At 43.7% G+C, this 14,614-nt stretch overlaps 1 protein-coding gene across 1 annotated transcript in view; it reads right to left on the bottom strand.

Annotated features, from left to right (window-relative positions):
• Nucleotides 1,934-14,614, bottom strand: part of LOC109840848 (nicotianamine aminotransferase A-like) — a 24,599-nt gene continuing 11,918 nt past the window's right edge. The window contains exon 5 of the mRNA XM_020409645.1: nt 1,934-2,201. Coding sequence (XP_020265234.1) covers nt 2,080-2,201 — 122 coding nt within the window. The 3' untranslated portion in view covers nt 1,934-2,079. The remainder of the gene's footprint in view (nt 2,202-14,614) is intronic.

The following is a 14,614-nucleotide window of genomic DNA, read 5'->3' as shown; positions in this document are numbered from 1 at the left end:
CCAACCAAACAGAAAAAAGAAATTGTCAGACCCTATAACTCCTCTGGTGGCTGCGAACCAAACCTCGTGGGGTCAGTAAGACGAGAGTCATGTGCCGGGTCTCAATAAAATGAGATTGGGTCCTCAGATTCGGGTGGATGACATAATTATTGTTACTTATAGTTAAGAAGTTAATGTTACTAATGAAAGCAATTAATGTGTTTGGCAACAGAAGCATGAACCCTGGGAACTGGGAAGGGTTCTGCAAGCTTTTACTTTGGACTCAGAGCGTTTAAATTCATTGATACCGGAATTAATCGAACTCCAGCTGGTCACAGTTTTAACTCGTAACGGCTGTTCGCTGTATTAAGCACGACGGGCACATGGCCCCTCTAACTCGCCGAGACAGCGACGAGTGAGGCTGTAATGAATCAAAATGCTACCAAAATGAGCTTTTGCTCCCCAAGTGCGAAGAAAAGGGCACGTAGAGCTTATTATATACTTTTTTTTCTATGCTTTCCGTTGCACAAACAAAGCTTTTGAGGATTAGCTTGCAGATTGCGACATCGTGCCAACTATATATTTTTCCCGTTTCTTCGTTTGGCTCTACTGAATTGTACAGGTCACGGAGGGGACCAATTTAGAGATGAAAGAGGGACGTTATTGATCGATAGAATTTATTTGAATGCAATGATTTTTGAGAGATGACAATGACTTTGGATGGATCCGTTTCTGGATATATAGTAATTAAATGTATGGTGGTGGTTGGAACTTGAGGGGTAACTAATGGTAGGTCTGGCAACTAAAAAACTAGCCTGGTTTAGTTTTGGACTAGCTACGTTTAACTTGAGATTAGAATAGACTAGTTTTTATGTGAATTAGTTTTAAGTTGAACTAATTCCAATTTCTCACAATCCAATTTCTCACAATCCCAAATCTATTTGTTTGAAGACTCATACCAAGTGTAATAACAAGACGGAAGGGTTGCCAAGATATGTCTTCAGGTGGCCGGCTCTTAACATGGGAAGATCCAGCGGAAGCAGAGGCCGGATTCATGGACATATCTATGTCCGACACCATGTTTGGCAGTAATACATGATTCTTTTATAGCAACTAGTAAACGTTGATGAAGATTACTCTGAACAAAATATAAGCGAAAACATTCCTTGGTTCTCCATCTCCTGCCTACCAAGCAACATCTTCTTACTCTGAACAAAATATAAGCGAAAACATTCCTTGGTTCTCCATCTCCTGCCTACCAAGCAACATCTTCTTCAACAACTTTTGAAGGTCGCTAACTCATTCCTTGGTTCTCCATCTCCTGCCTACCAAGCAACATCTTCTTCAACAACTTTTGAAGGTCGCTAACTGCATTATCCGGTGGCAGGGAGAAATAATTCGTGGCACATATCTACCAGGATGCTCAAGATGAATGGTATATCCACCACCAGAAAATTCACGCGCCCTTTCGCCTGTGTGCACATTGTACCTATGGTTACTGTCAGGCTGGCGACCCCTATGCTCCGTTGTTAGATTTCTGATTAGTCCGTCATTAACTGCTCTGAATGCTTAAATTAGATTCAGCGAAATTCACCTCCTTGTAGCAAATCATGCACATCAATAATCATACAAGTCAGCTTTGCCTCATTATGAAAATAACCTGCCACGACATGTTCATGTAACAACCATACGAAGCTTGTTATGGTGCACACATAACTCAAAATCTGTATGGCTGAAACAAATATAAACATTCAAGTATCGAAACATCTCAGAGCAGCAATTAACCATGAATTAATGTTTCGCTCAGTTCATTGTTCACTCTTGGCAAACTCTTATGTATTTTCTATTGCCAGGAGGATTTGCTAGCCAGAGGCATAAATATTTCCAGAAGAAAGCTGAATAATTTATTTCGTACTAGTCAACTTTAAAGATGGAAACTTTCTTCCTGCAAAGTAATTTGAATTTACGTGATGCATGTTTACATGCCTTCTTCATAAATCTACAACTTTATTTTTAGCATGAAGTGCATACTGCACATACTGAGACAAGTGAACCAAAAAGAGGGACCCAATTACATCCACCTGTGCTGCTGCTTCTACTTTACTGTTTCAGTCTCGCATGTCTGAGGCAGAAGGATTTCAATCGGTCTAGTCCGACACTAAGAGAGGACAGATCAACGGCAAAAGTGATGCGAAGCCAATTTCTTAAACCCACAGTGATTCCTGAAGAAAATTTATACAAGTCACCCTTGGTTATCCAAGCAACCCATACAAGTTGCCATTTGCTATCTAAGTAAAACATAAGAGTTCACTAGATCCCCTAACAATTGGTAGTCATTTGCACGATAATACCAAAAAATGTATTGAATACGGGGAGAAGGAAATCAACATACAAACAATCTCAAAAGATATCCTTAACGAGCCAATGTAAATATGGAAGATGGATCAATGTCTACATGCAAAAGCAAACACCGGATACCTTCACTCAAAAGTTCATTCAACTACAACACTGCACCATTTTGTCATACATGAAACAGTCGCCCTTTCCTGTAGAAGTGGAATTCAACAATATCCTAGCTTCTACTAACCAAAGAGAGAGATATTATAAACTACACATATGAAAACATGAAAAAACCTTAGGGTGATTAATCAACTGAAGGCACAAAAGGTTGTGTGTGTGTGTGTGTTTTTTTTTTGTGTGGCTTCAACCAAGTTCTACGATCCATGTTGGATGCATGATTACTGAGCAGTAAGGTCACATGTAATTGTTGTGCCTTGAGAAACCAAAACAATCGCCAAGAAAGATAAACAACCAACCAAAATCAACAACACAAACAACCAAACACCAGTTTTACGTGGTTCGGCAAGATGCCTACGTCCACGGGGCAAGGAGGGGGGAGTTTTCACTATTAGAAATCAAGAGGAACAAACTAGGGTTACAAATCTCTCATAAACCCTCTACAATCAACTCTCAATCTCTCCAATTGCTCCTAGAATAGAAGCCCAAATAAAACCCTCTCAATCTGCTCAAATTCGTCCTTGCTCTTAACCCTAAAAAACACCCAAAGGGTATTTATACAAATCCAAAACGAAACGGGTCTGAAAACAGACCCAACCCAAAACCGCAGCGTCGGTCGACCGGTACGGTCGACCGCGATCCATCGCGGGTTGCACCCAGTATGCCATGGCAACGGACTCATGACAACGGACCCCATCCACAACACGTCGAGACCCAAACGGGAGTGCGAACACTCAACCCCAAAACCAACTGTGTCTACTCACCAAATCGAAATGAGCCTACACCGACTACACCAAATGTCTCACTTGCTGAGACCCAAATGGGAGTGCGAACACTCACCCCAAATGTCGATGTCGCTCACCAAATCGGCTGCATCATAGAGACTGCCTACGTATCCTCTTGCCCAAGGAATCAAGCCTTCACGTAGTTCACCCAATGGCCTCCAAAAGCCCTCAATCCAACCTGCGGCTGATAGCATCATCAACGATCCCAATCTGAAAACAGTCCAACACCTCCACCTGAGATGTACCAATGGCCGTATCCAAAACATATTCACCAGCTGCATCCAAAACAACTACCTCATCATCTGCACCCATAAATAAATGACTCCCACGCTGTGTCACCTCAGCTGGAATCCCAACCAATGCAGAATGACCTGGAGTACGTGGGAAAATCCCCACCCAATGTGAAGTAGCATCAACCTCCACCCGCTGTGATATCCTTCTGATCTGATCAATACTCTCCACCTGCCGAGAGTCCAAAGTGACAAACCTGCTCAGACCAAACTCAGAAGCTCCCCACTGATAGCCGAATGAACTCCTGAATCCCAAATGCACAATAGGATCCAATCTCACATCCACGGTGTGACCAAGTGCTGGGTAGCCCAATATCCGACGCCAACCATAATCTGAAACAGCTCTACCAGATCTAACAACTCTACACGCAGCAGTCGGCAACCTCATAAGATAGCCCAATCGTGTCGAAGCCCGAATACCAGATCCACTGCTCGACAACCAACGCCGATCCTCCTCCAGAAAAGAACGGCCCACTAAATCTGCCATCTCATCACGTCGCCCCACTGTCTCCTCTCCTCTAAAGTGTCTCCAACTGCCATGAGCTCGGCACCGATGCAAGAAAGGACTCATACTAGAATAAGTATGACTGGTAACCTTTCTGCCCATACACCTCCTCCAACTGTTGCGGACTACTAGGGCTTTATACCAACGGGACTTGGTTGTAACCCAAATATGCCTAGTACAATCCCCAACATAGGAAACAAGATAACGATTACCTCCCGATGATGCCTCCTCGGAAAGCCCCCAAATGTCTGACTGAACACCTCCAATAAGACCTCTCGATCGATGGATAGAAGTGCTGAACTCCACCTCGGTCTTCTCGCTCATACCAATGTGCTCATAGGACTTCAATCTGCAGGTCATAGCACTCCTCAACAATCTGTGCACGGTATAACTAACAATATATCCCAGCACCAACCAATGCCACAGTCTAGCCAAATCCAATGAAGTCGTCAGAGATCTATCAATCACCGTGCTCCCAAGCAAATAATATAAGTTACTCCTCCTGACGCCCTTCATCACAATCATGGACCCCGATGTGACCTACAAGTGAGAATTCGCCAAGGTCACCCTATAGCCTGATGCCTCCAATACCCCAAGTGAAATGATGTTCTTCCTCAGTTGAGGAACGAACCTCACATCAGACAACTCCCGGATCATCCCGTCACTCATCTGAATCTGAACGGTACCAATACCACCAATAGGGCATCTGTGATCATTACCCATGAGAACAACATCCCCTCTTTCCAACTCCTGAAAGCTGGAGAACCAATCCCTTCTAGGGCATATGTGGTAAGTAGTACCAAAATCCAACATCCACTCGGTGGAGTCGGCAACACCATCTGACGGAAGAGCTGGGCACGAATAGCCCGAAGAATCTGAATCTGAAATATCGCCACTAGCCTTGGCAATATTCACCTCTGAAGCTTGAATAGCTTTCCCTTTATTCTTCACAGCTTGCAATTTTGGGCATTCAGCTTTCCAATGTCCATCCTCTCTACAAAACGCACACTGATTCCTACCAACTGCAGGATGCCCCACTCTAGACTGCGACCTTCTTCCACGGTTTGGACTTCTAGCTCTTGCAACCAATGCACCAGCAACCGGCTCGATGGAAGTCTCCTTGTCCTTCTTTCGAAGTTGATAATTCACAAGGGCTGCGGTGACCTCACTATACGAAAGTGATGCCTTTCCATTAATAAGAGTGAGGACGAAGGTCTCATATTCCTCGTCGGGCAAGGAACTCAATAACAACAATGCCTTGTCCTCATCTTCAACCTTGACATCTACATTCGCCAAATCTGCAAGTAGCTTCGTGTAGTGGTTCATGTGATCACTAATGGATGTCCCCTTCTTCAATTGGAAGCGATAAAGCCTCCTCTTCAAATGCAAACGATTTTCGATGCTCTTCGTCAAATATTTGCCCTCTAGGACCTCCCAAATCTTCTTTGCCGAAGTTTCATTCATCACATCATATTTAAGGTCTTGGGTAAGGCAAGACCTAATCACACCACACGCCGTTCTATTCATTTTATTCCAAACCTTTTCATCAATGTCAAATCAATAGCACAAACAATCAAACACCAGTTTTACGTGGTTCGGCAAGATGCCTACGTCCACGGGGCAAGGAGGGGGGAGTTTTCACTATTAGAAATCAAGAGGAACAAACTAGGGTTACAAATCTCTCATAAACCCTCAACAATCAACTCTCAATCTCTCCAATTGCTCCTAGAATAGAAGCCCAAAGAAAACTCTCTCAATCTGCTCAAATTCGTCCTTGCTCTTACCCTAAAAAACACCCAATGGGTATTTATACAAATCCAAAACGAAGCGGGTCTGAAAACAGGCCCAACTCAAAACCGCAGCGTCGGTCGACCGGTACGGTCGACCGCGATCCATCTCGGTCGACCGGCCCGGTCGACCGCCCTCCATCCAGCGGCTTGCTCCAATGTCCAGAGAGTCGTCGGTCGACCGCGGCGGTCGACCGGCCCTGATCCAAATGCCCAGTAGCTTCTGTGCACGAATGCGGTCGACCGGACCGGTCGACCGCCAACCTGTTTGCCTCAAAATCTGAACCTGAGCTCATCTCTTCAAATCTCCACCTCGGCGAAGATTTCCCAAATCTGAGCCGACACCGAACAAACCAATACCTCAACTGTTGCATCTAGTACGCCATGGCAACGGACTCATGACAACGGACTCCATTCACAATACGTCGAGATCCAAACGGGAGTGTGAACACTCAACCCCAAAACCAACTGTGTCTACTCACCAAATCGAAATGAGCCTACACCGACTACACCAAATGTCTCACTTGTTGAGACCCAAATGGGAGTGCGAACACTCACCCCAAATGTCGATGTCGCTCACCAAATCGGCTGCATCATAAAGACTGCCTATGTATCCTCTTGCCCAAGGAATCAAGCCTTCACGTAGTTCACCCAATGGCCTCCAAAAGCCCTCAATCCAACCTGCGGCTGATAGCATCATCAACGACCCCAATCTGAAAACAGTCCAACACCTCCACCTGAGATGTAACAATGGCCGTATTCAAAACATATCCATCAGCTGCATCCAAATCAACTACCTCATCATCTGCACCCATAAATAAATGACTCCCACGCTGTGCCACCTCAGCTGGAATCCCAACCAATGCAGAATGACCTGGAGTACGTGGTGTGGAGTAGCATCAACCTCCACCCGCTGCGATATCCTTCTGATCTGATCAATACTCTCCACCTGCCGAGAGTCCAAAGTGACAAACCTGCTCAGACCAAACTCAGAAGCTCCCCACTGATAGCCGAATGAACTCCTGAATCCCAAATGCACAATAGGATCCAATCTCACATCAACGATGTGACCAAGTGCTGGGTAGCCAAATATCCGACGCCGACCAAAATCTGAAACAGCTCCACCAGATCTAACAACTCTATACGCAGCAGTCGGCAACCTCATAAGATAGCCCAATCGTGTCGAAGCCCGAATACCAGATCCACTGCTCGACAACCAACGCCGATCCTCCTCCAGAAAAGAACGGCCCACTAAATCTGCCATCTCATCACGTCGCCCCACTGTCTCCTCTCCTCTAAAGTGTCTCCAACTGCCATGAGCTCGGCACCGATGCAAGAAAGGACTCATACTAGAATAAGTATGACTGGTAACCTTTCTGCCCATACACCTCCTCCAACTGTTGCGGACTACTAGGGCTTTATACCAACGGGACTTGGTTGCAACCCAAATATGCCTAGTACAATCCCCAACATAGGAAACAAGATAACGATTACCTCCCGATGATGCCTCCTCGGAAAGCCCCCAAATGACTGACTGAACACCTCCAATAAGACCTCTCAATCGATGGATAGAAGTGCTGAACTCCACCTCGGTCTTCTCGCTCATACCAATGTGCTCATAGGACTTCAATCTGCAGGTCATAGCACTCCTCAACAATCTGTGCACGGTATAACTAACAATATATCCCAGCACCAACCAATGCCACAGTCTAGCCAAATCCAATGAAGTCGTCAGAGATCTATCAATCACCGTGCTCCCAAGCAAATAATATAAGTTACTCCTCCTGACGCCCTTCATCACAATCATGGACCCCGATGTGACCTACAAGTGAGAATTCGCCAAGGTCACCATATAGCCTGATGCCTCTAATACCCCAAGTGAAATAATGTTCTTCCTCAGTTGAGGAACGAACCTCACATCAGCCAACTCCCGGATCATCCCGTCACTCATCTGAATCTGAATGGTACCAATACCACCAATAGGGCATCTGTGATCATTACCCATGAGAACAGCATTGTGACGCCCCTGGGTTCACACAAGGCTGCAGTCCGAGGTGAAACCAAGAATGTCAAACCTGCCATGCACCACACCGTGCAATAACATGTTTCACCATCACAATTCTATCACTCTAGTGAGTCAATAACATGTGTAGATACAAAGCAAGTGAAAAATACTACAAGAGATAACTGATGAAAATGATAGAGATAAAAATAGTATTTCATCATCCAACATACAGGAATAAAAAGTCAATATCTGAAATGAACAAACTGGAGTTCTTAATACATCCCAAATACAACAAGTATGAGTAAAGGAAATAAGGCACACAGCCTTTACAACATCTAGAAATAAAGTCCTCAACCGTCTAACGTCACTTTAAGTACTTTCATGACTATATGCAATGTTTCTTTAAGGATCATTTATGGATTTGTTTTGACGTACAGTTCTAATGCACTGCCAGAAGCTTATCAGAATCTTATGACCAGTAAGGATTCACTGATCATTAAGTTCTACCCACAAGGTAGGACACTTGCTTACAATCTCATGCTTTTGAAAATTCATGTCATGCATCAAACTATTCTTGTTAAGTGTTACCCTTTAGCATGGGAGATGCTTCTTGCTTTACCAAATGCTCAACAGTCAATTAATTTTTCTGTGTACCTATAAATGACTGAGATGTTGTGATGCTGCAGGTACTAGAAATGGTTTTAGATAAATACTGTATAGAAAAAGAAAATACTTCTCTGGATGTATCTAACATGTGTCTGACACAAACTTCTTAAGACTCTTCATTGCGTATGGACAGTTTTCTAGTGTCCTGTTTGGATTTTACCATATTCTTAACCCCATAAGAATTTGATACCTTTCATATGCATGTTTGACGCTTGCTGGATATTGCTTTGATATGCATTGCAAATTTGCACTTACTGTGATTATATTTTTCTTTGTTTCTTCATGACAACTACCCTTATAATAAATATATTAGATCCGTAGCTTATTTTGAAGCAAAATTAAACTTACCATACATTTCAGGCGAAAGAATAAGTGCCTTCATGGGAAGATTAAAAGTACTAAAAAAGGCTATTGTTTTCATCACTGGTAGTATTTATAAAATATGATATGGTGACAAAATATCACGAAGAACTATATCTATGTATTAAAAACATAAGCCTAAATAATTTTGTTGTTGCTTCTGAGGCATATCGCGCCACAGTCCTTATTTTCATTTTTATACTTTGATGCAGATTTGTCATACCCACACATGTTCACATATCTATGCTGTCCTTTCCAGGTTCTGTATCTACGATATAGGTAGAAGGATAATTGTATGCATTTTGTATGCTTTGCAACTGACTATTAATTCATCACAGTAGTGGAGTTAATATATGCTGAAATGTCAGATGCTGAATAAATGGTAGCGTAGGAAGGCAGAGAAGAAAACACTTTTACGCACCAAAGGTTTAGATAAACTTCCAGGTTTTTGTAGAAAGATGGTTGACCGGGTAACCAGCTTTGTAAGATAGATAAAAATGTGGATAACAAAATATTTCAGTCTGAGACCATATATCCTTATTTTAGACACCGACTGCAATCAAGGTCATATGAGATCATTAAAGTTGGCTAGATAGTGGAAAAACTTCTACAGTTTCGCGCAAAAGTTAGATTGGAATTTATTAGAAGTCATGATTGTTGATGTTGCGATACTGTTGATAAGTCAGTAATATGACTTCTAGACATTCTTCAGTCCAATATACATCTTGGTCGTTACATACTTCTATCAGGCCTTTTATTAATTTTTTTTTTATTTTTAGCTTTTCTGAGATTCTTACGAAAAATGCATGTTTAAAATCTTTTGAAAAATCTCCATTGCTGATAAAAATCCCACCCTATTGTAATATTATTATTTTTATCTACAGGAAGCCACTGTCGAGGATTACTTGAAGCCAATTGATGAGAATGCTCACATACGTATGAACATGTAACTTGACAAAGAAGAAAAACAAATGAAGGAGATGATTAAAGCAATGCAAGAGCAGGCAATACATAACAAAAGAGATGGCACAAGTGTTGGTTAGTTCAAGCTACAATTCATTTGTTTGCCATAATTGGTTAGTTTAAGCTACACAAGTCATAATTGTCGAACAAACAAACATTAATAGATGCTCTCAATGACACAGGTGTTGGATAATGGAGAAATTTATTTTTCCTTACATATCTGCAACATTTCATCAATTCTTTAAACTTCTACTAAGAGCTGCTTACTTAAAATTTTAAAGCATATAATCAAGTGATTGAATCTTGCAATGAATATAATCTCATTTTTATCTTTTTATCTAAATTTATGCAGGAAAACTGATGGTGACTGAACCAGGTTATTCCACACGTGCTTTTGATCACTTACTGTGAGATTAGCTCTATCCAGACAATTTACAAATTATGTATACCAATGGAGATATTTAAACAGAAGACACTTTTTGTTTTAATGAAAGAGGAATGTTAGTCATGTACTTTGGATAAAAGAAAAAACTTGTACTAAACTCATTGTAATGATCCAATGAATTGTTCCTTATGTTTGGTTGTTAATTTGCTTGCAAAATTTGGAGTTTCATTTCTTTGTTTGTGACATGAGCATGTATAAATCATGGAGTTTTCATTTTGTTTTGTTCTTTTTAATTTTGAAACTGCAGGTTAAAAAAATGTGATATATCTGGATGGTTTGCTTTTGCACGGTCAAAATTGAAAACCGTACCATTTGCTATATATACCCGTTCCCATATCTTTACATCTGAAAACCGTCCCCATTGCTAAAAACCGGCCGCGCACATCGCGGTCGACCGCACAGCAGAACAACTGCCTGCTATGCCTTCTATCACATGCTGATCAATCCCCTTGATTTCTCTAACATAGAAATTCTTGCTAGGCTCCCAAACACTATTTATCACATTTATTTAACATATATATAGTTATTCATCTCAAAAGAAATGTTTACCACTAATAACTCAATATATTCATTAATAAATTTACCGGGTTCTACATTCTTCCCCCCTTAAAAGAATTTCGTCCTCGAAATTCGGAAATCATACTCATCTCGAAATATAAAATTCTAGATGAGCGCACATGGATATTTATACTTAACCGTCCAAAATGATAACATTCTCGCTCAAGCCCTAATCTAGTGGAACTAGTACATCGGGTGAAAAATCCAAACAAGGAACCCCCCATACATATACCATGTGTTCCAAAAGATTAAGAATGTGGCGAAGATATTCTCATTCTAGTGTTAAATATATCTAATCAAGGATATCAACATATTATAAGGTACTTGTCAGAAAATTTATTTACCTGATCAAACAAATGTGGGTAGTCGCGTCGCATGTCCTCCTCGCGCTCCCAAGAAGCTTCCTCAACTCCACTTCGGTTCCACTGAACTTTCACCAATGGAATTACCTTGTTCCTGAGTCTCTTGTCCTCTCTAGCAAGAATAGACACTGGAATCTCAATAGTAGACAAATCATCCCGAAGCTCGATCTCTGGTATATCCAACACTCGCTGCTGCTCCTCATCATGCAAGTGCTTTTTGAGCATAGAGATGTGGAACACATTGTGCACACTAGACATAGATGCTGGAAGATCTAGTCTGTATGACACCGCTCCAATACGCTCCAAAATCTGGAAAGGTCCAATGTATCTCGGCGCAAGCTTCCCTCGCCTCCCGAATCGCTGCACGCCTTTCATAGACGATACCTTCAGCATAACCAAATCCCCAATCTGAAACTCTAGTGGTCTTCGCCTCTTATCAGCATAACTCTTCTGACGGCTCTGAGCGGCTAGAATCCGTTCTCTGATCAATGCTACCTTCTCAGTAGTCTGCCTCACAAGCTCTGGCCCAAGCATCAAGCTGTCCTCTGGCTCTGCCCAACATATCGGTGATCTACAGGGTCTCCCGTACAATGCCTCATACGGAGCCATGCCGATCGTCGCTTGATAACTGTTGTTATAAGCGAATTCTACCAATGGAATATGATCCTCCCAGCTGCCTTGGAAGTCAATGACACATGCCCGCAACATGTCCTCCAGTACCTGATTCACCCTCTCCGTCTGGCCATCCGTCTGGGGGTGAAATACACTGCTATAAGATAGCGTGCTGCCAAATGAGTCCTGGAAACTCCTCCAAAAATGTGAAGTGAAAACCGATCCTTGATCCGACACGATCGTGTCCGGGACCCCGTGAAGTCGAACTATCTCCCGAATGAAGATCCTCGCATAAGTCTCGGCTGTATAAGTGGTCCGCACTGGAATAAAATGTGCTGACTTCGTTAACCGGTCCACTATCACCCAAACTGAATCATTCCCCTTCTTCGACTTCGGCAACCCCACAATAAAATCCATGGAAATATTTGCCCACTTCCACTTTGGAATGGGTAGAGGCTGCAGTGTCCCTGCCGGTCTCTGATGCTCTGCCTTCACCTGCTGACAGGTAAAACATCTAGCCACATAGTCTGCAATCTCTCTCCGCATACCACTCCACCAGAAATGCCTCTTCAGGTCCTTGTACATCTTGGTAGTCCCTGGATGTACTGTGTACCGAGTACGGTGCGCCTCGTCAAATAACTCCCTCTTCAACTCTGCACTGGCTGGCATGACCAATCTACCCTTCATCCGTAATCCTCCATCTGCTCCAATGGTCCAGTCCACCTTAGGCTCTTTGGAAATCTCCCCCTTACGGGTTTGAATCCAAGAGTCCTCCAACTGAGCTCTGACAACCCTGTCACTCCAAGATGGCTGCACTGACATAGCTCCCAAGAATGCACTGGTTCCTCCAATCTCGGGTTTAATATCAAACTGGCTAAGAGTGATAAGATCTCTGTACAAGGAACACCTCAAAGCCGCAACCCGATGCCGACGCTTCCTACTCAAAGCATCTGCTACGACGTTCGCCTTCCCTGGATGATACTGAATCGCGAACTCGTAGTCCTTGATAAACTCAATCCACCTCCTCTGCCTCTGATTGAGTTCCTTCTGAGAAAAGAGGTACTTCAGACTCTGATGGTCTGTAAACAACTCAAACTGCACTCCATATAAGTAGTGCCTCCATGACTTCAAGCGCTGTAGTCAACTTAGCCTCAAAATATCAAAGGCCTTCTGGCACTCCATGCTCCATATGAACTGTACACCCTTCTTCGTAAGGTGTGTAATAGGCGTCGAAATCTTCGAGAAGTCCTGAATGAACTTCCTATAATATCCAGCTAAGCCCAAAAAGCTGCGAATCTCTGTCACCGTCTTCGGTGGCTCCCAATCGAGGACTGCCGTGACCTTAGCCGGGTCCACTGCTATACCCTCTCGACTGATGACATGACCAAGAAATCTAACTTCTGAAAGCCAAAACTCGCACTTGCTGAACTTAGCATACAGCTGATGCTCCTGAAGAGTCCTCAATGCTATCCGTAGATGCTCCTCATGATCCGCCTCCGACCTCGAGTAAATGAGAATATCATCGATGAAAACGATCACGAACTGATCTAAGAAGGGACGGAACACCCGGTTCATCAAGTCCATGAATACCGCGAGTGCATTGGTCAACCCAAAAGGCATAACCAAGAACTCGAAAGATCCGTATCGAGTAAGAAAAGCGGTCTTGGGAATATCCATCTCCCGAACCCGCAACTGATGATAGCCAGAACGAAGATCAATCTTCGAGCGAGAAATACTACGCACCCTGCAACTGGTCAAACAAGTCATCAATCCTAGGTAGTGGGTACCTATTCCGGTTAGTGACCTTGTTCAACTCTCTATAATCTATGCATAATCTCATACTACCGTCCTTCTTCTTCACGAAGAGGACCGGCGCGCCCCACAGAGAATGACTCCGGCGAATAAAACCCTGAGCTAACAACTCATCCAACTGGGTCTGAAGCTCCCTCATCTCAGCTGGTGCCATGCGATAGGGTGCGCGGGATATCGGGGCTGTGCCTGGCTGCAACTCGATACAGAACTCCACCTCTCTCACCGGAGGTAATCCAGGTATGTCCTGAAAGACATCCTGATACTCTGAGACAACTCTAGTCTCTAATAACTCAGCACCCTGATCCCGTCGCATCACCTCCTCGATGTATGCCAGAAATGACTCCGCAAGTCGGTTGCCCTGAGAGGCGGCTACAATCATCTCGGACCCGTCGGACGCTCGCAACTTGACTGTCTTCGCAAAGCAGTCAATGCTAACATGGTAGGAAGACAACCAATCCATACCAAGGATGACACCGAACTCGGACATACGCAACCTCGTCTAGACTGACGGTACACCTCCTACAAACGCTCTCCAGAAGCGATACCTCACCTAAAGGGGTGGAAACAGATAGAGGGGTGTCTAGGGGCTGAGCTACGAGCTGGAGTCTAGTCATAAATGCATGTGAGATGAAAGAATGTGAAGCTCCCGAATCGAAAAGAATACGGGCGGGAAGAGAGTTCACAAAGAACGTACCCTCCACTACAGCTCCACTGGCGCCATGATCACGAGGAACCACTGCATATACCCTGCCCGTGGCTGAAGACTACTCTGCTGATGGCGCTGGAGAATATGGGATAATCTGTCCCTGGGAAACATCCTGAACTGCCCGAATCTGTCCCTCAGTCCTCTGAGCTGCTGGCGGCGCCTCGAGTCGGTTCTGCTGGGCCTGACCTCTGCCCTGCTGTCGCTGCGACTGCTGGTTCGGACCCTTGCCCTGCTGGGCTCCTGCTGGTGCACTACGACACTC

The sequence above is a fragment of the Asparagus officinalis genome, chromosome 1 (genome assembly GCF_001876935.1).
Source record: "Asparagus officinalis chromosome 1, Aspof.V1, whole genome shotgun sequence".
Taxonomy (NCBI): Eukaryota; Viridiplantae; Streptophyta; class Magnoliopsida; order Asparagales; family Asparagaceae; genus Asparagus; species Asparagus officinalis.
Note: the sequence above shows the minus strand (reverse complement) of the source record. Positions and strands in the feature narration are given on the sequence as shown.